This window comes from Rhincodon typus, chromosome 3 (genome assembly GCF_021869965.1).
Source record: "Rhincodon typus isolate 14 chromosome 3, sRhiTyp1.1, whole genome shotgun sequence".
Classification (NCBI taxonomy): Eukaryota; Metazoa; Chordata; class Chondrichthyes; order Orectolobiformes; family Rhincodontidae; genus Rhincodon; species Rhincodon typus.
The window spans coordinates 74,230,971-74,258,349 of NC_063334.1; the positions used below are offsets into that span (position 1 = coordinate 74,230,971).

The window sequence follows — 27,379 nt, forward strand, 5'->3', positions numbered from 1 at the left end:
CAACGAGGTAGTTTCAACCACTTCACTGGGCAAGGAATTCCACAGATTCACAACCCTTTGGGTGAAGAAGTTCCTCCTGAACTCAGTCCTACATCTGCTTCCCTTTATTTTGAGGCGATGCCCTCTAGTCCTCGTTTCACCTGCTAGCGGAAACAACCTCCCTGCCACCACCTTTTCCATTCCCTTCATAATCTTATATGTTTCTATAAGATCTCCCCTCATTCTTCTGAATTCCAATGAGTATAATCCCAGCCTACTCAGTCTCTCCTCATAATGCAACCCTCTCAACTCTGGAATCAACCGAGTGAATCTCCTCTGCACCCCCTCCAGTGCTAGTATATCTCTTCATCCAATTTATATTGCTAAAGAGAGTTTTTTTTTGTTTTATTTTGTGTGATTTTAGGGGGTCTCAAAACACTTCGCTGTTAATTAATTTTAAAGTAAAATCGCTAGTGTTATGCAGGCATTATGTGTGTCATAGTCTCACCAATATCAAATGATATGAAGTATTAATTATTAATCCACTTAACGACTTAAACAACTAAAAACATTTTCAGTACCCAGTTCAGTTTTATTGCTTCCATTTTTATGTATTTCTTAGATCAGGATTGTAGCTGGTGGGTTCGCTACGGAGCAGCATACAGTTTGGCAAAGTTCTGCCGCATTCTTTATGGTGACAAGAATCAAGAGGGGTTAAGGAATGCTGCATGGAATGCTCTCCAAAAACACCAAAACGTGGAACAGGATACTCGAGTCTTGGCAGCTATTAAAGTAGCTGAGGTAATTTGAGTATATGAGAGTGTGGGAAATTGAAACAAAATATAGTTTCCCAAGTTTCAATTGGAACCAATCATGCTAACTCTAACATAACAGGATCTATATTGCAGTGTCTGATACTCATTAATATACTAGAATACAACAAGCTCGTATTATCCATGCACCAAGGGCTGATGTGTACCCATTCCACAGGATATGTGGCCATTGAGGGCTTGTGCAGAATTCCAACTGGTAGGCTAACTGAGACCTCAAAAATGTTTTAATAAGACCAGGAACACAATGTGGTTTCAGTGCTGAGCAGTATGACTGATCGTCCATTTAGAGAAACGGGTGTCCTATGTTGGCCTTCTGAAGAATTTAAACCAGGCTATTCAGTCCTTTACATCTGTTGTGCTCTTTAGTTAGGCCTTGGCTAATCTGTATCTCAGTTATATTTCCTATTAGGCAATGGCAGAGTGAGAATGTCACTCGACGAATGACACCCAGGCCCTGGTACATGGGTACAAAATCCACTACAGCAGCTGGTGGAGTTTAACTTTAATAAATCTGCAATTAAATTCTAGTCCCAGTAATAGTGACCATGAAACTATTGTAATTTGTCATATAAATCTACCAGTTCAGTGAGATCCTGTCATCCTTTACTGTTCTGGCCTACCTGTGACTCCAAACTCACAGCAATACTTTTGACTTCTAAATGTCCCCTGACATGACTTGGCAAACTACTCAGCTACAAAGTTAGAAAGAAGTAACACTTGATGGACCACCTGATATGCCAACAGAAATGTCAACAGTCTACCCGGCCCTTTCAAACCTGCATGGTCCTCCCTATAATTTGGTAACTTGTAATAAAATTGAGAGAGCAACAACCTGATATACTCATGGTCATAGAATCATCCTTTACACACAATTTCCCAGACAGCACTGATATCATCCCTCGGTATGCCCTATCCCACTAACAGGACATCAGAGATAGCAGCGCAGTGATATACAGTCAGCAGAGAATTGTCCTGAGAGTCTTCATTGGATCTGGACTCCATGTAACTTCATTGTATCAGGTCGAACATGGAAAAGGTCACTTGCTGATTACCACCCTCAACAAATTAATCCATTCTTTTCCATATTGGACACCACTGTGGATACACTGATGGTGGCTAGGGCACAGGATGAGCTCTGGATGGATGACTTTAATGTCAATCACCAGCAGTGGCTCAATTGTACTAGTACCAACTGAGCTTGTCATGTCATGTTTAGGAGATAGCTTGCTTGAAGTGGCCTGCAGCATGTGATAAGGACACCAATAAGGGGGAACAATCTTTTTGGCCTTGTCCTCAATAATCTACCAGTCACAGACATCTTTTTTCCAGGACAGTATTGTTAGGAGTGATCAGCACAGTCCTTATTATTACTGAAGACTTGTGCTTCACAGCTAGTCGTGCCCCTAGCCAAGCTGTTCCAGTATAGCTACAACACTGACATCTACCTGACAATGTGGGAAATTGCTCAGGTATGTTCTAGCCACAAAAAAATAGCAGGAGAAAACTAATAACAGAAGCCCCATCAGTGTACTCTTAATCATCAGTAAAGTGACAGAAGTTGTTGTTGACAGTCCCATCAAGTAGCAATCAAATAGCAATAACCTGTTCATTGATGCTCAGTTTGGGCTATGCTAAAGCCACCCAGCTCCAGAACTCATTACTGCCTTAGTCTAAACATGGACAGTAGAACTAACCTAGAGTGGTAAGGTGAGAATATGGCATCATGAAGCCTAGAAAAACTGGGAACTGGGGGAGGTCTCCCTACTGATTGGAGTCATACCTGGCATGAGGGAGGATAGTTGTGGTTATTAGAGATCAATCGTGTTAGCCCTAAGACATTGCTGCAGGAATTCCTCAGGGTGGTGTCCAAGGCTTAATATTCCACAGATAGTAGGAACTGCCGATGCTGGAGAATCTGAGATAACAAGGTGTAGAGCTGGATGAACACAGCAGGCCAAGCAGCATCAGAGGAGCAGAAAGCTGATGTTTCGGGTCTGGACCCTTCTTCAGAAATGGGGGAGGGGAACGGGAATTATTGAAATAAATAGAGAAAGAGGGGGAGGCGGATGGAAGGTGGATAAAGGAGCAGATAGGTGGAGAGGAGACGGACAGGTCAAGAAGGTGGGGATGGAGCCAGTAAAAGTGAGTGTAGGTGGGGAGTTAGGATGGGGGTTGGTCAGTCAAGGGAAGACGGACAGGTCAAGGAGGCGGGGATGAGGCTGGTAGGTAGGAGGTGGGGGTGGAGATGGGGGTTGAGGTGGGAGGAGCAGATAGGTGGGAGAAAAGACGGACAGGTCAAGGAGGCGGGGACGAGCTGGGCTGGTTTTGGGATGAGGTCGGGGTTGGGGATGAGCTGGACTGGTTTTGGGATGAGGTCGGGGGTGGGGAGATTTTGAAGCTTGTGAAGTCCACATTGATACCATTGGGCTGCAGGGTTCCCAAGCGAAATATGAAGTGCTGTTCCTGCAACCTTTGGGTGGCATCGTTGTGGCTTTGGAGGAGGCCCAGGATGGACATGTCGTCCAAGGAGTGGGAGGGGGAGTTGAAGTGGTTCGCAACTGGGAGGTGCAATCGTTTGTCACGAACCGAGCGTAGGTGTTCCACAAAGCGGTCTCCAAGCCTCCGCTTGGTTTCCCCGATGTAGAGGAGGCCACATCGGGAACAGCGGATACAGTATACCACATTAGCAGATGTGCAGGTGAACATCAATTTAATGTGGAAGGTTTTCTTGGGGCCTGGGATGGGGGTGAGGGGGGAGGTGTAGGGGCAGGTGTAGCACTTCCTGCGGTTGCAGGGAAAAGTGCCAGGGGTGGGATAGTGGGGAGTGTGGACCGGACAAGGGAGTCACAGAGAGAGCAGTCCCTCCGGAAGGCAGATAAGGATGGGGAGGGAAAAATGTCCTTGGTATTGGGGTCAGATTGCAGGTGGCAGAAGTGGCGGAGGATGATGCATTGAATCCGGAGGTTGGTGGGGTGGTACGTGAGGACGATGGGGATTCTGTTTTTGTTGCTTTTGCGGGGGAGGGGATGTGAGGGATGAGTTGCAGGAAACGCGAGAGATGCGGTCGAGGGTGTTTTCAACCACTGCGGAGGGGAAGCTGTGGTCCATGAAAAACGAGGACATCTGGGATGTCCGGGAGTGGAATGCCCCATCTTGGGAGCAAATGCAGTGGAGGCGAAGGAATTGGGAATAGGGGATGGCATTCTTGCAGGAAGGTGGGTGAGAGGAGGTGTATTCTAGGTAGCTGTGGGAGTTGGTAGGCTTGAAATAGATATCGGTTTCCAGGTGGTTGCCAGAGATGGAAACAGAGAGGTCCAGGAAGGAGAGAGAGGTATTGGAGATGGTCCAGGTGAACTTAAGGTTGGGGTGGAAGGTGTTAGTGAAATGGATGAACTGTTCGAGCTCCTCGTGGGAGCATGAGGCAGTCCTGATACAGTCATCAATGTAGTGGAGGAAGAGGTGGGGAATGGGGCCAGTGTAGCTGCGGAAGAGGGATTGTTCCACGTATCCTACAAAGAGGCAGGCATACTTGGGCCCATGCGGGTACCCATGGCCACCCCCAGTTACTTTATCAAAAACCTCTGTTCCATCATAAGTACAGAAGTGGGTGTTAACTAATGATTGTGTAATATTAAGTACCATCATCAATCCTCAAATACTGAAGGAGTTTGCACCATTTGCAGCAAACCCTGGACAGCATTCAGGTTTGGACTGATAAGGGGCATATAACATTCACACCAGAGAAGTGTGAGGCAATGACTGTCTCAAACAAGAGACAATCTAACCCGCAACACTCAAGAAATGGTGATATATTTCCAAGTCAGGACAGGGTGTGGCTTGGAGGGGAAATTGCAGGTGCTAGTTTTCCCATGTTTTACCTGCCCTTGTCCTTCTAGTTAGAAATGGCTGTGCGTTTAGAAAGTGTTGTCCAAGGGACTGCTGCTGATGACGGTCAGTGGCAGAGCGGATGTTTATGAATATGGCGCCTGTCAAGTGTGTTGCTTTAACTTGGATGATGTCAAGACTCTTGAGTGCTGTTAGAGCTGCACTCATCCAGGTAAGTGGGGACTATCCATTATACTTCTGACTTGTACCTTGTAGATGGTGGACCACCTGCAAGTTCCCTTCCAGACAACAACACCGTCTTCAGGTGGAACTACATTGCTATTCCTTCACTGTGGGTGGGTCTAAAACACACATTTATATAGCACCGTTTACAACCTCAGATGTTACTAAGCACTTCACAGCCAATGAAGTCATCTTCAAGCATATTTATTGCTGTATATAACACATAAGTCTTGCAAACAAATGACAATGAGTTAAACTCGTGGATAATTTGTTTTACTGACGTTGATTGAAGGATAACTATTACTTAATGCAGTTGGAAAACTGTTTTGCCCTTCACAGTTTGCCGTGAGAACTTTGTGGTTACCCAACATGACAAGCAAGTCTTCAGTTTAACGTCTCAATTGAAGCTATGACCTTCTTCCTCAGCGTGGTACCATTAAGTTGTCCTCTAAAGGATGAGTAGAACAGGATTACAATCATAGAGCACAAAATTTCCTCTGTTTTCTTGTCTCTGATTTGTGTTAGAACTGGATTTCCAAGGAAGTTCATCTCATCTGCCACAATCTTGACAGTGAAGCTGTAAAAACTGGGGAAAGTAAATAATGATTGACAATGTATCTTCATTTCAAACTTGTTTCACAGTGCTACTCATATATAGCTGATGAAAGAATATAACTTATCCAGGCTGGGGTAGGCAATGGCCTAATGGTATTATCACTGGACTATTAATCCAGAGACCCAGGTAATGTACTGGAGACCTGGGTTTGAATCCTGCCATGGCAGATGAGGAATTTGAATAAATATCTGGAATTACGAGTCTGATGAAGACCATGAATCCATAGCTGATTGTCGGAAAATCTCATCTAATTCACCAATGTCCTTTAGGGAGGGAAACTGCCATCCTTACCTGGTCTAGCCGACAGGTGACTCCAATGTGATTGACTCTTAACTACCCTCTAGGCAATTAGTGATGGGCAATAAATGCTGGCCCAGGTAGTGATGTCTGCATCCTGTGAATGAATTAAAAAATGCTGTACTTGATTTGTATTGATGTTCTTTTTTTAAATTTCCTAGGCAGAGTTAAATGGCCCCATAAATCCTTTTACCAGTGGAAGTTCTAAAACATCACCATCTCTCAGGAGCTCAGTAGCAGTTCACTTTCTGGGTTGGCGAATAGCTAGTGTTCTGTCTCAGCTTTGCCTGCCTCCTGTGATTCCTTATATCTTTTTGCCTCGGATGTTGCCTCAACGACCCATTAATTCCAGGTCTCCACTTCAGAAACAAGTGAACGTAGAAAACAAAATGACACGTCTTTCGCTCAGGTAAGAGTAAATTTAACATTGTATCCATGGGCAGAACCTCAGGGATCTGAACAATGTGGACTATGTATGAAATGTGGCAGATTCGTGTGCAAAGTCCAACGATCGGGAGCACATCTTAACTAAGATCCAGGCACCGAGGCAAGATTCACGACTGGCAGCAGGGAGTGACCTATTAAGAGGGATTATTGCTTGTTAATAATCTTATTAACTGCAGATTTCACTTTATAAAAATGCAGCTTTGTATCTTACCGCCTGCTGTGAGTGAACTACACATTCAGAATTCTCGAAACTGAAGTCAGAAGAGGAATTGCTGACTTCAACTCATCCCTGGCTTAAAGCTATCTCTATATTGGACACCAGGCACAAAAACCTAAGGGCATGCTCCATGGGCACTGGCTACGTGCACCTCACGTTCACAGGCATTGAAAACCCTCATGCCACATCTCCAATCCACGGACAGTACACTTCAACACTTCTGTGCTGTACCTCGTGGTGCAATAGCAACTATCGTTGTAATTCTCCAGCATGGACACTTTGTGCTCAGGTATAACCAATCAACTCATAGTCTGGGCTAGGCTGCATCTCTATCCTGTTCTCTTGCTGCATTGCGCTCACTGACTTTGAGACTACCTGGACACTCTCAGCATCCCTACCTTGCTCTACCCTTTTTATGCCTTGCCCCTCAGGCAGAGACACCAGGCTCACTGCTCTATTTATTGCCTTGCCCTTTATCAAAGACACAAAGCTAGGAGGTTTGTCATATTTGTTAGCAGTCCTAGCATGCTTGCCTTCCTTGCTTAGATCATTTGAGTATAGGAGTCAGGACATCAGTTGCGGTTGTCCAGGATGTTGGTGCAGCCACTTTTGGAATACTACGCACAGTTCTGGTCGCCCTGTTATAGGAAGGATATTATTAAATTGGAGAGGGTTCGGAACAGATTTACAAGGATATTGCCAGGACTGGAGGGTTTGAGTTATAAGGAGAGGTTGTAAAGACTGGGACTTGTTTCACTGGAGCATAGAGGGATGAAGAATGACGTTTTAGAAGTTCATAAAACCATGAGGGGCATAGAAAAAGTGAATGACAAAGGTCTTTTCCCTAGGGTAGGAGAGTTCAAAGCTATTTTTAAGGCATTTTTTAAGGAGAAAGATTTAAAAGGGACCTGGGGACAACTTTTTCAAACAGAGGTTGGTTCATATGTGGAATGAACTGCCAAAGGAAGTGATAGATGCAGGTACAGTTACATTTAAAAGACATTTGGACAGGTACATGAATAGGAAAGGTTTAGAATGATATGGGCCAAACACAGCCAAGTGAGACTAGTTTAGTTTGGGAAACTTCGTTGGCATGGATGAGGTGGACTCTGTGACTCTATGACTCTATAAAGCAGATAACCTTTGGTCACGAAGTCCTGGTACAGAAGTCAAGGACAGCCTCAGATACCAGTCCAGAAGCTTAGATATGGTCAGTCAGGCACTTGCAGTGGTCAGAGTCAAGATTGTTTCATCCTAAGGGGTGAGGAACCAAATGTCAGGCAGCCCACCACCCATCTTGACTTTATTTTTGCTCCATATTGACTAGGACTTCCTTAGTGCCAGGGGCTTAGATGGTGCATAATTTGTTAGGTACCTCAAGGAGGGTTTCTTGAAATAATAGGTAGATAGTTCAACCAGGGAAGGGTCCATATTAGATCTTGTGTCAGGCAATGAACCTGGCCAGGTGATCGAAGTTTCAGTGGGGGGTCATTATGGGTACAATGATCATAATTCTGTAAGTTTAAGATAGTTAGGGATAAGGGTAAGACTAGTCCTAAGATGCAAGTGCTAAATTGGAAGGTAAATTACAAAAGCATTGGGCAGGAGCTGGGAAAAATAGATTGGGTGTGGCTGTGCTTGAGGTAAATCCACATCTGATATGGGAGTCTTTTAAAGCCCAGTTGATCAGAGCTCTGGAACAGCATGTTTCTGTGAGTATGAAGGATAAGGATTGCAACATTTGGGAATCCTTGATAACAAGAGATATTGAAAATTTAGTCAAAAAGAGAAAGGAAACGTATGTAAAGTTTAGGAAACAGAAATCAGACAAGGCCCTTGAGGAATATAAAGGAAGCAGGAAAGAACTTAAACAAGAAACTAGAAAGCTAAAAGAGGCCATGAAATGTCCTTGGCAAGTAGGATTAGGGAGAATCCCAAGGCGTTTTGTACATATATTAGGAGCAAGAGCTGAAAGGGTAGGTCCAGTCAAAAACAAAGGTGGGTATTCATAAGTGGAGCCAGAGGAAGTTGATGAGATCTTTAATGAGTACTTTGCATTGGTATTCACCAAGGAGAAGGAAATGGATGATGGTCAGATTAGGGAGAGGTATTTTGATATTCTAGGGTATGTCGATATTAAGAAGGAGGTGTTGTCTTTTGAAAAGTATTAAGTTAGATAAGTCCCCAGGTCCTGATGGAATCTTCCAGATACTGGAGGAGGCAAGTGAGGAGATTACTGGGGCCTTGACAGAGATCTTTGTATCTCTTTAGTCACAGGCAGGATCCCAGAAAACTGCAGAATAGTCAATAACAGGGATAATCCAGAAAATTATATGTCTATGAGCCTTACATCAGTGGTAGGGAAATTATTGGAAAAGATTCTTAAGAGCAGGATTTACTTGAATTTGGAAAACAATGAACTTATTAAGGATAGTCAATTTGGCTTTGTGTAGTGAAAGTCTTGATTCACAAATTTGATTGGGTTTTTTGAGGAAGTAATGAAAATGATTGAGGGTAGGGCAGTGGATATTGTCTACATAGACTTCACTAAAGCATTTGACAAGATCCCTCATGGTAGGTTGGTCCAGCAGATTAACTCATATGGATCCAATGTGAGATGATAAGTTGGCGACATAATTGGCTTGGTCATTGAAAACAGAGGGCAGTTATGGAGGGGTGCTTTTCTAAATAAGCGATTTGGATGAAAATACAGATGATTTTATTAGGAAGTTTACAGATGACACGAAAATTGGTGAAGTTGTGTATAGTGAGAAAGATTGTTATAGAATACAGCATAACACAGATCAATTGGAAAGTTGGGCAGAGAAATGACAGATGGAGTTTAATTTGGGCTAGTGTGAAATGATTCATCTTGGGAGGTCAATTGCAAAGTCAAGGTTTACAGTAAATGGCATGATCCTTAGGAGGATTGATATATTGAGGGATCTTGGCATCCAAATTGACATCTCTCTGGAAGTGGCAACACAAGTGCATAAGGTGGTAAAGAAGCTGTTTGATGTGCTTGCCTTTGTCGGTCAGGACACTGAGTATAAAAGTTGGCAAGTCATGTTGCAGCTGTATAAAACTTCAGTTAGGTCACATTTGGAGTACTGTGTGCAGTTCTGGTCACCCACTATTGGAATGATGTAGAGGTTTTGAAGAGAGTGCAAAAGAGATTTACCAGGATGTTCGATAACAAGGTGTAGAGCTGGATGAACACAGCAGGCCAAGCAGCATCAGAGGAGCAGGAAGGCTGATGTTTCGGGCCTAGACCCTTCTTCAGAAACGGGGGAGGGGAAGGGGGTTCTGAAATAAATAGGGAGAGAGGGGGAGGCGGATAAAAGATGGATAAAGGAGAAGATAGGTGGAGAGGAGACAGACAGTTCAAAGAGGCGGGGATGGAGCCAGTAAAAGTGAGTGTAGGTGGGGAGGTAGGGAGGAGATAGGTCAGTCCAGGAGGATGGACAGGTCAAGGGGGCGGGATGAGGTTAGTAGGTAGGAGATGGGGGTGGGGCTTGAGGTGGGAGGAGGGGATAGGTGGGAGGAAGGACAGGTTAGGAAGGTGGGGACGAGCTGGGCTGGTTTTGGGATGCGGTAGGGGGAGGAGAGATTTTGAAGCTTGTGAAGTCCACAAGCCCATTGGGCTGCAGGGTTCCCAAGCGGAATATGAGTTGCTGTTCCTGCAACCTTCGGGTGGCATCATTGTGGCACTGTAGGAGGCCCAGGATGGACATGTCGTCTGAGGACTGGGAGGGGGAGTTGAAATGGTTCGCGACTGGGAGGTGCAGTTGTTTATTGCGAACCGAGCGTAGGTGTTCTGCAAAGCAGTCCCCAAGCCTCTGCTTGGCTTCCCCGATGTAGAGGAGGCCACAACGGGAACAGCGGATGCAGTATACCACATTATACCAGGATGTGCAGTATACCAGGATGTTGTCTGGATTGGAGTGTATTAGCTGTAAGAAAAGGTTCAACAAACTTAGATTGTTTTTGCCAGAGCATTAGAGGCTGAAGGGCAACCTGACAGAAGTGTATAAAATTATGAGAGACATGGATAGTCGGAGTCTTTTTACTCAAGATGGACATGTCAAATACAAGGAGACATAGGGTTAAGGTGAGAGGAGAAAGTTTAAAGGAGATGTGTGAGGCAAGGTTATCACACGGAGTGTGGTAGGTGCCTGAAATATGCTGCCAGGGGAGGTGGTAGAAGCAGGTACAATAGTAATGTTTCAGAGGCATTTAGACATGAACAGGCGGGGAATAGAAGGATATGGACCATGTTCTGGCAGATGGTTTAGTTTAAATGGCACTATGGTCAGCCCCATCATGATGGGCAAGGGCCTGTTCCTGTGCTGTGTTGTTCTACATCCTGTTATGGGATATTTTCCTCCCAGAGAATGAAAGAGGATAAAGTAGTGCAGAGGTGGAATGTCCACTACCCGCACGACCGGCAGTGAAGGCCACCACATTAGACCATGCCAGGCTTGTCCAAGGTTACCACCCAGATCACTGCAGTCACAGTCATCTGAAGAAATGCACACCATTGTAGGAAGAAGGTCGATGACTTTCTCCACCCGACTCGTGCCACTATTTTCTCTCCAATACCTCAAACTAACACTATATCTGCTACTGTACCCACCTCCTACCAAAGCTCATATGATCTACCACACTCACTAATACCTGCAACATCTTCCCTCACCTGGTCCCACAGCATTAACTCTGCATGTCCTCTGACCCTTTTCCTCACTCACCCAGTACACTTTCCCACCTGCACCATCTCCACCATGTTTGCCATCCACTTCCATTTTCCTTAATACTCTTTTAGCAGCATTTAGTCTTGTTCCTTCCCTTTGCCTCACCAGGTTTCAAAACTATTGACCATGTTCAAAGAAACATTACGGAAAAATAGTGTTTTTTTAAAATCATGGTATATTCAGAAAGTTTTTTTAAAAAATGATGGGAACCTGGCTCTGTCTGTACCCATACTTCCAGTGTCAAACAGTGACTATAAACCACCATTACTGATATAAACCAATAGATCTTTTGTATTATACTAATTTTATAATTGTTTTATTATAGCTTGAAGCTAAGAACAGATGTGACTGTGCTGTCAGATCCAATCCTGACTTTGTCATCAAATCTGCCAACAAGGGTGGTGCTGTTGTTGTCTGGTGTACTGACCTCTACACTGCAAAGGCTGAGTGCTAGCTCTTGGACACCTCCTCCCATCTCCCCAAGACCATGATCGCACCATTGAACACCAGGCCATTGTGTCCACAACGTTCTCTAATCTCATTTTATCTGGGATCTCCCTCCCTCACACAGCTTCAAAGTTCATAGTCCCCCAAACCCACACAGCCCACTTCTACCTTCTTCTCCAAATCCCCAAATGGACTGCATTGTTTCTGCCTGCTCCTGCCCCATGGAACATATCTCTCCCGACCTTGATTCAATTTTTTCTCTGCTTGGGCAGTCCTTTCCCACTTACATCCATGGTTCTTCCGATGTTTTTATGTCGGTTTCAGAATTTCCAGTTTGTGAGCTCCAGCTACCTCCTGTTTACCATGGATGTGTAATCTGTTAACACATCCATCCACATCAGGATGGCCTTAGGACTATCTGCTTCTTCCTAGCAAAGAGGCCTGAACCATCCCCATACACACCAACCTCCTCTGTCTGGCTGAGATTGTCAGTGTTCTGAAGAAGGGTCACTGGACCTGAAACCTTGACTCTGCTTTCTCTCCACAGATGCTGCCAGACCTCCTGAGTTTCACTCGCAATTTCTGTTTTTGTTTCATTCCTCGGAAAGCAGCTATAGCTGAAAAAGGGGAGTTGAATGTCAATGGGAAATGATCTCTGAATGTACCAAATAGATTTTTGTCAGTTTTGATAGTTTTAGAGTTCGGGTTGAGAACAACTGGAAGAAAACTACACTTTTATTTTACTTCTTTTCAAGTCAAAGAAATAGAGAAAAAAGCATTAAAAACACAGCAATGTAAAAACAGAAATACTGGAAATAGAGAAGTCATAAATATTTGTAAAGAATAAAGTGGGTTTACTGGTTAATCATCAGCACTAAGCTACTAACAAAGGGTCAATAGTTGAAACAGAAACCCAACTTGTACATGTGCTAGAAGTCTTTTGCCTAAACATGTCAAAGGAAGGTGGAATGAGGGTTAGGATCTGCCATTGATGTAATACACATTTCTCACTGTGAACAATGAGAGCTGGACAAGTTTGTGATCCCTGTCGATTAGGCATGACCAAGCATGTATATGCAGATTTTGGAGATTGTTAATTCTGGTTTTGTATCTTGTAACCTCCAAGAATTCTGTGCAGAAAAGGTATCCTCCTGAAGTGCTTTCTACATTGACATGCCTATTGGCTACAAGCCTGTAGTACATTTTTGATAGAGTGCAATCAGTAGCCATCTTATTATAAGTGTATAATCACGACTCTGTTCTAGAACCCCCATGCCCATATTCCAATTTATAGTTTCCGGATCTTTATTACTGAAGTTTATATTCTTGTGGCAGAGGAAAGACCCTGGATACCCAAATGGCAATCCACAAATATCCAGGCAATAAATTATCTGCCAATTCCCTGTTCCCAGTTATCAGTTCCCCAGTTACATCCTCCAGTTGACCCACACTCACTCAACGTCTTTCTCCCATTTTGTATACCTGTATCTATAGCCTCTTCACACAGGTCTGCTCTCCAATATGCTTCACAGTGATGCTGACTTGGTACTAACTCCTACAAGTGATGTGACTTTCGCTTCTCCCTAGAATGTTTGTCCATTGTTGTAAGAAAATTTAAATGTTCTTCTGACAGATGTTTTGTTATTTCCAAATAAGCAAAGATTGTGATAGGGGACTATCTAGTCAGAGGCACACACAGACATTTCTGTGGCTGACAGCGACACATCAGAATGGTGTGTTGCCTCCCTGGTGCCAGGATCAAGGATATCTCAGAGAAGATACAGAATATTTGGGCAGCACGGTGGCTCAGTGGCTAGCACTGCTACCTCACAGTGCCAAGGACCCGGGTTCGATTCCACCCTCAGGCGACTGTCTGTGCAGAGTTTGCACATTCTCCCTGTGCCTGCATGGGTTTCCTCCGGGTACTCCGGTTTCCTCCCACAGTCCAAAGATGTGCAGTGTAGGTGGATTGGCCATGCTAAATTGTCTGTAGTATTCAGGGATGTGTAGATTGGGTGGGTTGAGGGGGATGCTCTGAGGGTCGGTGTGGACTTGTTGGCTGAAGAGCCTGTTTCTACACTGTAGGGATTCTATGAATATTGTCATAGGGAAGAGGGACCAGCAGGAGGTGGTTGTACACAATATAGGAAGAGAAAAGGATGAGGTTCTCAGGAGACAATACAGGAAGTTAGGCAGAAATTTAAAAAGGAGGTCCTGGAGGTAGTAATATCTGGATTATTCCTGTGCCAGGAACTAGTGAGGGTAGGAATAGGAGGAAAGAGCAGATGAATGTGTGGCTGAGGAGCTGGTGTAGGGGAGAAGGATTCACATTTTTTGGATCATTGGAACCTCTTCTGGGGTAGAAGTGATCTGTATAAGGATGGGCGGATTGCACCTGAATTGGACAGGGACTGATATACTAACAGGGAGATTTGCTATAGCTGCCTGGGAGAATTTCAAATAGTAAGTTGGTGGCTGGGAGGTGATAGTGAGGAAAGGGATCAGTCTGAGGCTGAGAAAAGAAGTAAGTCAAACAGTCAGGGCAGGCAGGAACAAAGCAGAGAATGAGGTGGGACTGATAAATTAAACTGCGTTTATTTCAATGCAAGTGGCCTAACAGATAAGACAGATGAACTCAGGGTGTGGTTGGAAACATGGGACTGGGATATCATAGAAATTATTGAGATGTGGCTCAGAGATTCACAGGACTGGCAGCTTAATGTTCCAAGGTGTAGATGCTATAGGAAGGATAGAAAGGGGGAGCAAGAGAGGAGGGGGAGTGATGTTCTTGATTAAGCATAACGTTATGGCTGTACTTAGAGAGGATATTCCTGGGAATACATCCAGGGAAGTTATTTGGGTGGAACTGAAAAATAAGAAAGGGATCATCACCTTACTGGGATTGTACTGTAGACCCCCAATAGTCAGTGGGAAATTGAGAAACGAATTTGCAAGTAGATCTCAGTTATCTGTAAGAATAATGGGATGGTTATGGTATGGGATTTTAACTTTCCAGACATAGACTGGGACTGCCATAGTATGAGCGGCTTGGATGGAGAGGACTTTGTTAAGTGTGTACAAGAAAATTTTCTGATTAAGTTTGTGGATGTACCCAATACAGAAGGTGCAAATCCTGACTTACTCTTGGGAAATAAGGCAGGGCAGGAGACTGAGGTGTCAGTGGGATAGCAGTTTGGGGCCAGTGACCGTAATTCCATTAGTTTTAAAATAGTGATGGAAAATGATAGTACGGATTTAAAAGTTAAAGTTCTAACTTGGAGGAAGACTAGTTCTGACAGTATTAGGCAAAACTTTCAAAAGTTGATTGGGGGGCAGGTGGATGTTCACAGGTAAATGGACGGCTAGAAAGTGGGAAGCCTTCAAAAATGAGATGACGAGAGTCCAGAGACAGTATGTTCCTATTAGGCTGAAGGTACGTTTAGGGAATGCTGGATGACTAGAGAAATTGAGGTTTTGGTCAACAATAAGAAAGAAGTATATGTCAGGTATATACAGCAGAGATTGACTAAATCCCTAGAGGAGTATAAAGGCAGTAGGAGTACACGTAAGAGGGAAATCAGGAGGGCCAAAAGGGGACATAAGATAGCTTTGGCAAATAGGGTTAAGGAGAATCCAAAGGGATTCTACAAATACATTAAGGACAAAAGGGTAACTGGGGAGAGAATAGGGCCCCTTAAATGACAGCAAGGCCGCCTATGTGTGGAACCACGAGATGGGTAAGATACTAAACGAGTATTTTGCTTCAGTTTTTACTGTGGAGAAGGATATGAGAATAGAGAAGATGGGGAAATAAATAGCGACATCTTGGAAAATGTCCATATTACAGAGGAGGAGGTGCTGGACGTCTCAAAACGCATGAAGGTGGATAAATCCCTGGGACCAGATCAGGTGTACCCTAGAACTTTATGAAGCTAGGGAAGTGATTGCTGGGCCCTTTGCTGAGATATTTGTTTGATAGCCATAGGTGAGGTGGCAGAAGAATGGAGATTGGCTAATGTGATGCCATATTTAAAAAAAGGGTATGGAAAAGGCAGGGAACTATAGGCGGTGAGCCTGACATCAGTGGTGGGCAAGTTGTTGGAGGGAATCCTGAGGGACAGGATTTATATGTATTTGGAAAGGCAAGGACTCATTAGAGATAGTCAACATGGCTTTGTGTGTGGGAAATCGTGTTTCACTTGACTGAGTTTTTTAAAGAAGTACCAAAGAGGATTGATGAGGGCAGAGTGATGGACATGATCTGTATGGACTTCAATAAGACATTCGACAACATTCCTCATGATAGAGTGGGAGACATTAAGGACTGTAGGTGCTGGAAGCCTGTGTCTCCAGGTGTGAGGCTGGAAAAGCACAGCAGGTCAGACAGTATCAGAGGAGCAGGGAAATAAACGTTTTGGACCTCACACCTATCAGCTCTTCCTCATGGTAAACTGGTTAGCAAGGTTAGATCACATAGAATGCAGGGATTACTAGCTATTTGGATATAGAACTGGCTCAAGGTAGAAGACAGAGTGGTGGTGAAGGGTTGCTTTTCAGACTGGAGGCCTGTGACCAGCGGTGTGCCACAGGGTTCAGTGCTGGGTCCACTGCTTTTCGTCATTTGTATAAATGATTTGGATATGAAAATAGGAGGTATGGGTAGTAAATTTGCAGATTACACCAAAATTGGAGGTTTAGTGGACAGCAAAGAAGGTTACCTCAGAATACAAAGGGATCTTGATCAGATGGACCAATGGGCGGAGGCGTGGCAGATGGAGTTTAACTTAGATCAATGTGAGGTGCTGCATTTTGGAAAGGCAAATCAGGGCAGGACTTATACACTTAAAGGTGGGGTCCTCGGGAGTGTTGCTAAACAAAGAGAGCTTGGAGTGCAGGTTCATAGTTTCCTTGAAAGTGGAGTCACAGGTAGATAGGATAGTGAAGAAGGTGTTTGGTATGCTTGCATACATTGGTCAGTGCATTGAGTACAGGAGTTGAGAGGTCACATTGTGGCTGCACAGGATATTGGTTAGGCCACTTTTGGAATACTGCGTTCAGTTCTGGTCTCCCTGCCACCGGAAGGATGTTGTGAAACTTGTAAGTGTTCAGAAAAGGTTTACAAGGATGTTGCCAGGGCCAGAGGGTTTAAGCTATAGGGAGAGGCTGAATTGACTGGGGCTATTTTCCCTGGAAGCATCAGAGCCTGAGAGGTGACCTTCATAGAATCACGGAATCCCTACAGTGTGGGGACAGGCCCTTCAGCCCAAAAGTCCACACCAACCCTCAGAGCATCCCACCCAGATCCACCCCCCCTCCAAATCTACACATCGCTGAACACATGGCCAATCCCCTAGCCTGCACGTCATTGGACTGTGGGAGGAAACCGGAGCACCACCACACGGACATGGGGAGAACGTGCAAACTCCACACAGACAATTGCCTGAGGGCAGAATCGAACTCGGGTCCCTGGTGCTGTGAGGCAGCAGTGCTAACCACTGAACCACCGTGCCGACCTTATGGAGGTTTATAAAATCATGAAGAGCGTGGATAGGGTAAATAGACAAGGTCTTTTCCCCAGAGTGGAGAATACAAAACTGGAGGGCATAGGTTTAAGGTGAGAGGAGATGATTTAAAAGAGACCTAAGAGGCAACTTTTTCATGCAGAGGGTGGTGCGTGTATGGATGAGCTGCCGGAGGCAGCGGTGATGGCAGGTACAATAACAACATTTAAAAGGCATCTGGATGGGTATATGAATAGGAAGGGTTTAGAGAGATATAAGCCAAATGCTGGCAAATGGGACTAGATTTATTTAGGGTATCTGGTCGGCATGGATGAGTTGGACCAAAAGGTCTGTTTCTGTACTATACATCTCTATAATTCTATAAATATGAATTTTATAAATCCTGGTACACAGCAACTGAAATAGTGCTCTTCTTCACCCCTTTTCTCATGATCTGTTTTCAAAATATATTAGCATTATCAGTGAGTGAGTCACAATGATGATGTAAAGTAGCCCCTAACAAATCATTTGATTACAGTATTTCATAGGACTAACTAAAATAGCAATGTGGACTAAATGAACAGGGGAATTAGTTGTAGTCTTCACACTTGAAAACATTTTGTAAAGAAGATATTGTTAAATAATACAAATCAGATAAATATTTATCTGCTTAAGTGACTAGTTTAAGATGCTTTATAAATTTCATTGTGCAATTGTGAATTTGTACTTGTCTCTTATGTCTGGGTTGAGTGCATTTAAACTAGCATTAAGCTAAGTACAACTAAAGCTTAATTATTTAAAGTTACTTGAAATGCAATGTATTTCCTGAATCACCATCTACAGTACTCACTTGTATGTTTCTGGACTATTTTTACTGCAAATGAACCTTTTTAATAGTGCAAAGAATGAATCAGAGTGAACTTAAATTGCTGGTTGCTACTTGCAGGGAATTCAATCTTAAGGTGTTAGCATAAAACACAATAACATGCTACAGCATGGTGGTGGAAATCAGATGAACCCTTCTCTGTTTTGTAAATATTTGTAGATTTATTTAAATTTAGGCAATGCTCACAGCCCAAAATACCATTTTTCTTTCACCTTGCAGTGCTGCATATAACACACTCTTTAATTCTTCTAGTTTTCTTCAGTTCTTCTGAGATTAAATTGTTAGTGTAACTATGAATATCGTGTTTTATTTCAGGCAGGAAATAACATTAGCACAAGCAGATCTTGAGTCACTGCCTGATTTCAACACTCGAGCAAATTTCAATCTGCGGAGAATAGTGGAAGATCAGGTAATTTACTTCGCCAGTAAAGCTAGTTGAGAGTAATTATAAGTTACACTGGTATTCTTTTTGCTTCTAAGAAGCGGCATATTTTAATTGTGTCATGACAAGTTTTCTAACTGAACTGATGTTTGTTGGACCAACACAGTGCTGTGCTGATTGCTGCAATGTTATTCCTTGTAAGAAGACCATAACTTTTTTCTACCTGAATAGTTACCACATCAACAAATGATTTACGCAGATCTTATAGAGAAATGCTCCAAGGTTACCAAGGAAATATTGTAACATATCATCAGTCAACAATAGAGAACATGTAATTAATGAAATTACATTTAGATTGCAATATTTATACTCATGAAAAATTCATGATGCTTTGAATTTTTTTCTTTGATACCTTTGACTAACAATTAATCTTTCAATATTGAAACTTAAATTGACCCGCAATCAACAACTTTTTTGAGGAATGTATTCCAGATTTCTATATTTCCATTTTCTACTTTTTCCTTTTTAACCTGTCTGTGGCATGTGACTCAGTTGACGCGACTGCCCTCCTCAGATGTCTTTCCTCCATTGTCCATTTTGGTGGGTCTGTATGTGCCTTTCCCAATATGATCTGAATATAGCCAGGAAATGACCTGCTCTACAATAGTTTGCTGATGGCACTGACAACATGGGGTCCATTTGCGCACCATAACCTCTTATATTCCCCAAAGATCTTGGTCTCCTCCTATTTCTCAGCTATGTTCTACCTTGGCAACTTAATCCAAAAACACTTAGGATCCATATGGCAACATCCACTTCTGTCTCAGTACCAGCCCTCTCAACCTCATTCGAATCATTCCACTCTAAATTACTAGAATGTTCATCTGACATCCTGCGCAAAAGCAAAATACTTGGATGGTGGAAATCTGAGATAGAATAAGAAAATGTTGGAAATACTCAACAGGTCTGGCAGTATCTGTGGAGAGAGGGGCAAAATTAACATTTCAAGTTGATTATCTATTTTTGTCTTTTCTGTGGGGAAATAAAAGATTTGGAAGTCTCCTGGCATCACTGACTTCAAATATTATTCCAAATTCCGGTAAAGTTTCATTAAAAAATGGGCTCTATCAGCACTCAAAATGCCTTCATTGTACACGACATGCTGTTCTTTGGCATTTGCCTTGTGTTTTCAGCCAGAACCCATTGAACAGGTGCAGGAATGTCTTTGCCAAAGGGATAGACCCAGGGATTCATGTGAGTCACTATGTCTGATAATTTCTATTGTTATCCAAAGTAGGATGAGTTGGGGTATTTTGCAAGCCCTATACAAGTGTAGTTATTAGTCGTTACTACCTTTTGACTAAACTCAGCACTGGCTGATATGATGTTCAGCCTGAGATCCCATGTTACTCAAACTACTTTAAAAATACTTTGCATATTTTAGAACTAAAACTTAGTAGTTTGGTTTTCTGCTTTGTTTCCATGCTTTCTGAGCTGCGTCTTGTGACATTGTTTATGAGGAAAGGTTGGAGAGGCTGCACCTGTATTCATTGGAGTTTAGAAGAATGAAAGGTGATCTTTGTTGGATAATGATGTAAGGGTCTGAAAATGTTAAATCTGCGGAATACTTTAAAGACCACACACAATGAGGTCATAAGGTGGGAGAACAGCTCAGGGTTTAAAGGAGTGAGATCTAACATCTTGGTCTTCCCCATAATCTTTATAATAATATCAATCACATCAGCAAAGCTTGTACTTTGTTGCTAACATGCAATGGACTACATCTTGTCTAAGATCAGAGCCTCTTCTCATCAGACTACCAAATGATTTTCCTGTTCAGCCTGGACCAAGTTGTAGGTCCCCATCAGGAAAGAGGATAATAGCAGAGAATCTACCCGATAACTCCGACAATGTGATGAGCAGCGAAGAGGATTCATCTTACCACATGGTAGCAAGTAGTACAGATTCTATTTAACTGCCTCCTACAATGCTGACAGCACTGGAGATCTGAAGATTTCTCCAGACACAGATTTAAGAAATTTGTCCATGCAATCAGCAGCTGTAAGGTTTCAGACCTAAGAGAAGCACAACAGCAGGAGTGACATCAAGTGCCAATAATTTGTTGGAGTGATGCCAAGTCAAGGTTCACATGGAGAGCAGATATCAGCGGCTCTGTGAGTAAAGTTAAAATCCCTGGCGGGAAAGGGGAAAGTGCTCAGTTTACCGGCTGGAAAAGCAAGAGATAAACAAGGTACTTGTAAATCAGATTGATCATGACCGTCATTGTGAGTGTTCACCATGAATCATATTGACAGTAAACGAAATCAAGGGCCACATAAATACTTTAAAACAAGGTTTCAAACCTGGGAAGGTTGCAAAGCCCCAGTTAAAGTGATAAAGGTGAAATCTATATAGCTAAGCAGAGGAAATGTGATGGAAGAAAGTTAAGACACTATTGAGGCCACAAAAAGGCAGGAAATCTGTTCCTTAAACTGACTGGAACTCATCCAGGAAAAAGCCATGAAAGCAACGTATTATTATTTAGAGCTGCAGACAGCAGAAATCATATAGGAAAAGCCATTAAAGGAAAGGAATTCATCTTGTAGAGCTGCAGAGAGTGGTATTCATTTGATAAAGCCCTTAAGGTAACAAGAATTGTTATTAAAGCTACAGGTAGTGGGATTCATTCAGTAAAACTGTTAAGGAAACTGAAGAATTAATCTAAAGAAACTGTGAAAAAGGTGGGCATAACCTATTTTACTCACAACAAGATGAGAATAATTAATTTTATTCACAAAAAGGAGGAATCTGTCATGTTGTCCATAAAAATGCCAGGAAAACTTCTGAGAGCATTAACCAGCATCACCATTGCTATACTGCAAAATAGAAAACCTTTGAAGCAAGTAAAATAAATATTCACATTGGTAATACATGACAACAGAAATAATATTGTCAGGAAGATATAATATCAGAAAAGGACCTAATATAACACAGAATAGGAGGTCTTGGAAACAACAATTCTGAAAATGCAAGCGTGGTTCCATCCTAGATCCTACATCAGAAGCTGAACAGTTAAGTACATTCTTGTATACATTTAGGAATATAGCTGATGATGTAGCTCTCCAATGTATAAAAGAAGCCACAGCTACTTTCAATGAATTCTGAAAGCCTTTGACAATTGCTTTAATCTTAGAACAAATAAAATTTTTGAAAGAACAAGATTTAATAGAAGTAAGCATATGAGGAACCCATAGATCATTTCATTACTTATCTCTGCATGTTATTAGAAAAATGTGACCACAGTTAGTAGATCGCACAGACCAAACATTTTTAACAAGAGTACATTTATGTCACTAATTTCATCTCACCAATTTTAAGATCAGTAAAAGGACAAATGCCACTATGTTGTTACCATGGTTGAAAAAAACAGTTTACAGCATGCAGGAGTGTAACTTCATGATCCAGGGATGATAGCATTTAAGGGTATGGGGCAAGCAACTTGGCAGCACAAAGAGTGTCAGAGAGTAGAGAACATATATTTACTTCACAATAAAGAATTCTCACTTCTGAGCATATTTTGACCTGAATCTTTCAAATGGCGGAAGGAATCAAACTAATTAAAGTCAAGAAATCACTGTCAAGGAACAGCCAGTAATGAAACAACTGGTCGTGAGGATCAATGCTTAAGAAAGTTAAAATTGCAAGAATCAGCAAGATTTCCAATGTACACAATCAGACAGCCAATGAGCAACATACCCACTTACACATTAACTGAAGAAACTTGAACTGATGTAATTCAGAGCATGGCACAGCTTTATAAACAAATGTTTATGACAGATTTAAGTCTGATATCACATGCTAAAGTGATTCAGAAGACGCAAGTTTAAATAGAAAATTTCATTTTCTTCTCAGAAAGAAGCTTCAGTACCAATGAAGAGATCATGCCAAGCAAGGAGCAACCATCAAGTAATATGACTGTTAGTTTCACCAATACTAGAATCACTGACAGAAAATGAAAGTATCCAAGCTAAGAAACCTTTCAGCGCAGTTTTACTGTTAGATTGAAAATAAGAAGCTGTTCACACAGGTTGAAGATGTAGTGCATAAAACTTCATTGAAGCCACCATTGAGACTGGAAGACTAATTTCAACAAATTCTGGGCATAATCAAGAAGAAATTTCCTGGCTCGAAGACCCATGGTACTGTCATAAAGATAGAAATGCCTTGTACAAAGATGTCAGATGCTGCAAACAAACGACTGCTTCTTTCAACTGGACAGACCAAAGCACCTTCAGTTTAAAGGGACCTACAGACCTCACTCTGTCAGGAACAGAAGCAAAGTTAATAGGCTTTAGTCCAGAGGCCTGCCAGTTTTCCAGTAGACCATAAAGACCATTTAAAAAAAGCAACACAAGTAGATTGTTTGCCACCTCGAGCCTGCTCCTCCATTCAACAGGATCATGGCTGATCCGATATTTCATGCATTTTTCTGCATTTTCCCTGTAACCTTTGATTTCCCGACTGATCAGGAATCTATCTCAGCCTTAAGTATGCATAAGGACTCTGCCCCCACTGGTCTCTGTAGTAAGGAGTTCCAAAGACTTTCAAGAAGAAAATCCTCCTCAGTCTTAAATTACCATTCCTTTATGCTGAGACTATGTCTCTGGTCCTAGACTCTCTCCAAGAGGAAATATTCTTTCGGCATTTACCATCAAACCCCTTAAGAATCCTATATGTTTCAGTTAGATCATCTCTCATTCTTCTAAACTCCAATGAGCACCCTGCCAAGATCTTCCCCACGCCTCCACTTCTCACCTGCAAACAACCATCAAACCTTAAACAGACTATTGTTCACAGCAAACTACCCAGCCTCCAGGACAACATCAACCATAACATCAGACAACGCTGTCATGGTAACCTCTGCAAGACATGTCAAATCTTTGACATGGACACTATCATCACACATAGGAACACCACCCATCACATGCACGGCAGATATTCATGTGACTTGGGCAACGTTGTCTATCTCATACACTGCAGGCAAGGATGCCCCGAGACATGGTACATTGGCGAAACCATACAGACGCTATGACAACGGAAGAATGGACACTACGCAACAATCGTCAAGCAGGAATGTTCCCTCCCAGTGGGGGAGCACTTCAGTGGCCAAGGACTTGGATCTTCAGGTAAATGTCCTCCAAAGTGGACTTCAGGATACACAACAACGCAGAGTCACTGAGCAGAGGCTGATAGCCATGTTCAGTACCCATGAGGACGGCCTCAACCAGGATTTTGTGTACATGTCGCAGTACAGGTGACTCAATCACACTATACACTCTCACACACACACATATACTCTTCCCCCCTCACATGCACTCACACACACACTCTCTCTTCCCCACCCCTCACACACATACACTCTCTTACTCCCCCCCAACACACAGACACTCTCTCTCTCTCTCCCACTCTCTCTCTCTCTCTCTCCCACACACACACACACACACACACACACACACACCCACACACACACACACACACACACACTCTCTCTCTCTCTCTCCCCCCATCACACACACGCACACACTCTCACCCTCTCTTTCTCTCCCTCCTCTCTCTATCTCTCACACACACACACTCACACACATTCTGTCTCCCCTCCCTCACACACACACTCTCTCCCCCCTCACTCATACACTTATGGGGTGAATTTATACTTTCAGATATATTTTATTTTGTTCAAAAAGCACACAGTTTATATACAGTCTATATGGTGTTTTATAAATTTCTACTTTAGAAAGAAAACCAGCCTGACTCCAAACTGAAACACAAACAGATTCTGAACAAGGCCTCACACCTAACATGCATTGTCTGACCTAAAATGTCACCTCTTCTTTGCACTATTAAAACGTTTAGGTCTCTGAGGACCGTGACTTGAAAGGAATTTGGGGATTTACATGTATATATTAATCAATTAAAACCTTCTAAATGATTAAAGATTTAACAGAGGTATGTTTAGTACATCCTTATCAATGGAGTGAACCTTTGATCTTTTACTTATAAATTCTGTGTCTGAAACTAACTCTCTCACTAGCACCTGAAGAAGGACTGAAGCTCCGAAAGCTTGTGTTTTCAAATAAACCTGTTGGACTATAACCTGGTGCTGTGTGATTTCTGACACAGTCCCAGACTGTTTACGAGACAATCATAAGACAATCTCTCCATACCAGAGATTATCCTGGTGAACCATCTCTGAACTGCCTTTAATGAAATGATACCTTTCCTTAAATCAGGGGATCGAAACCGCTCACAGTACTCCCGATGTGGTCTCACCAGCACCTTATGTAGTTACAGCAAGACTTTCCTAAACATACTCCAACCCCTTTGAAGTAAGGCCCAACATTCCATTATCCTTCCTGATTACCCACTGCACCTGCATACTAGCTTTCTGTGTTTTGTGCACAAGAACCCCCAAGTCTTTTTGTGTTGCAGCTTTCTGCAGTTTTTCTCCATTTAAATAATATCCTGTTCTTTTGTTCTACGTTTCAAAATTAACAACTTCGCATACAACAAGCTTGTGGGAAATTGTGGGGGGGGGTGAGGGGATGGTGGTGGGGGTGTGGGTGGTGTTGAGATTTTGTGCCAAGCCTATGAAAACATGCAAGATCCTAAGGGGACTTGAAGAGATGTTTCCCCTAGTGAGAAACGTCTGGAACTAGGGGACTCAGTTTAAAGATAAAGCCTGCCTTCTTTTATGTCGAGATAAGGAGACACTTTTTTCTCTGAAAGCCAAGAGTCCATGGAATTCTCTTCCCCTGGGAATATTAGAAATGGACTCATTGAATATTTCTCAAGCAGAGGTAGATAGATTCTTGATCAACAAGGGAATGAAAGAGTACTAGGGGTAGCAGGAAAGTAGAGTTTGGGCCATAATCAGATCAGCCATGATCTAATCGACTGATGGCACAGATTTGATGAGCAGCATAGCCTATATCTGCTCCTTATTTGTGTGTTTGTGAGTAATAGAAATGCATCTTTTTATTGTGGGCAATGTTGTTTACATTCTACCTCTCCAAGACAATATGAAACCCCTTTTGCTCATTTCTTTGTTCTACTATGATTTCTCAACAATTTACACTTTAACTTTTCTATGGTTAATAACTCATCACAAGAACCTCTTGAACATTTAGTGCAGCTCTTCCATACCATAACGAGGTTTGAGAGGGTCGTTCAATGAAATATGACAGTTCCATTCTAGTCCCACAAATATATTTTTGACTCAGAATAATACATGAAGATTAGACACAGTGAAGAATTCATGAACTCTTCAGATGCGTCAGATAGAAAAAGTTCAGCCAATCCATTAAGCCACTTCTTGATTGTTGTTATGCCTTCAGCATCAGGTCATGAGATTCTCTACCTCAGCGTCAGATAGTTGTAGCATATACCTACTTGCTGTCTGGTTTTATTAATAGAGAAAAAAATGATGGTAGAGTATATGTATATGGGTGGATGTACAGTATATAAACATCTGTAATTACTTTTTGACTGAACAGTTTGACTTCCTGTTGCTATATTTTGTTTCATATTTCTTATGTGAGCTCCTTTTCCCATTTAACAGGTCCAGCAAAATTGGGTTTAGCTTCTGTAATATATCATAATTCAGACTGTGCAATTTAACCCCAGGTTCCTACACACCACATATAATGTTTTCAAATGTAATTCACACATAAAGGTTTAAATAAATTCAGAAAATTACATACTCAAATTAACATCTTCATCTTTATCAATTTGTTTACATTTGCATTTCATCATACTTAAAAATATCTGCCACCTTTGATGTGTTTACTTTGTTCATTTGAAAGTGGAGAAAAGAGTTGCAAGCAGAAATGGAAAAGAAAGATAAAGAAAGGGAGCTGCAACTCCAGGAGAAACAGAAAATAGAAGCCGAAGATTTTAGTGAGACGATGAAGAGGAAAGAGGAAAAGCTTCACAAAAAGTCAACCCTATGTGAAATTCCATCTTAATGGAAAATTTCAAGGATAACAGTGCATCCAAACTATTCATGTCTACAACAGAGAAGCAACATCCCCTGGCAGGGGAGAAGTGCCTTGTATTGAAATACTCTTCTTAATTTCCTCTGTGGCATTGTCAGAATTTGTTAAAAGAAGACATTAGAAATGCAACTTTTATTCTTTTAAAAGCTATTACAAATGAATGCATTTTATGTCCTAATAAAAGACATATTGCTTTGCAGTAAACTAAGATCTTATAAAAAGTTATTCTTGAGTGTTTCTATGTCTGTTCCAGACAGCTGTACTACTGCTAAAAGATAAATCATCAAATTATTATTATTCTATTTGCCATTATTTTATATTGCTAGCTTATTTATTTTCACACAAGCTGTGACTTTGCCGTTGTAAACACTCCTCTTTAGATTAATGTCATAGTATGCCATTATGTATAAAAAAAATTAATTTAGACTCTGGTTGTGAGTGCCTCTGATAAGGCCAGAATTTATTGCCAGGAATCAGTAGTTGTCCCAAGAAGGTGGTGTTGCACCGCCTTCTCGAAACAACATTGCAGTTTGATACAACTGAGTGGCTTGCTAGATCCATTCAGTGGGCGCTTGGGAGTAAACGGTGTAGTTGAGCAACTGGGAGGCACACAAAGGTCAGATTAGGTAAGGGAGGTATGTTCCACTTTTTATAGGACATTGGTAAATTTGTTTTATCAAGATGTCTCTCAATCACATTTACTGATACCAACTTTTTATTTATAGTTTCCAATTGAATTTTAAAAAATTAAGGGCCATGGTATAATTTTAACTCACATTCTCTGAGTTATGATTCTATTCCTCTTGATTACTAAACTGATATAATTACCGCATTATCTTACTTATGGGTATTCAGTTATTTAATAATGTCAGGATGTGAAGAATGTTGAATTGATTGATTT

General features: G+C 42.1%; 1 protein-coding gene across 2 annotated transcripts in view; it reads left to right on the forward strand.

The window, feature by feature from the left end:
- The window catches only part of tmem232 (transmembrane protein 232), a 74,842-nt gene extending 48,160 nt beyond the window's left edge, over nt 1-26,682 (forward strand). Inside the window, exons 5-9 of one of the 2 annotated variants that reach the window (XM_048595050.1) lie at nt 602-780; nt 5,955-6,202; nt 18,358-18,451; nt 23,465-23,610; nt 26,287-26,682. In XM_048595050.1, the coding sequence (XP_048451007.1) occupies nt 602-780; nt 5,955-6,202; nt 18,358-18,451; nt 23,465-23,610; nt 26,287-26,365 (746 nt within the window). In that variant the 3' untranslated portion in view covers nt 26,366-26,682. The remainder of the gene's footprint in view (nt 1-601; nt 781-5,954; nt 6,203-18,357; nt 18,452-23,464; nt 23,611-26,286) is intronic. The other variant, XM_048595051.1, reaches the window with a different exon arrangement.
- The last annotated feature ends 697 nt before the right edge of the window (nt 26,683-27,379 follow it).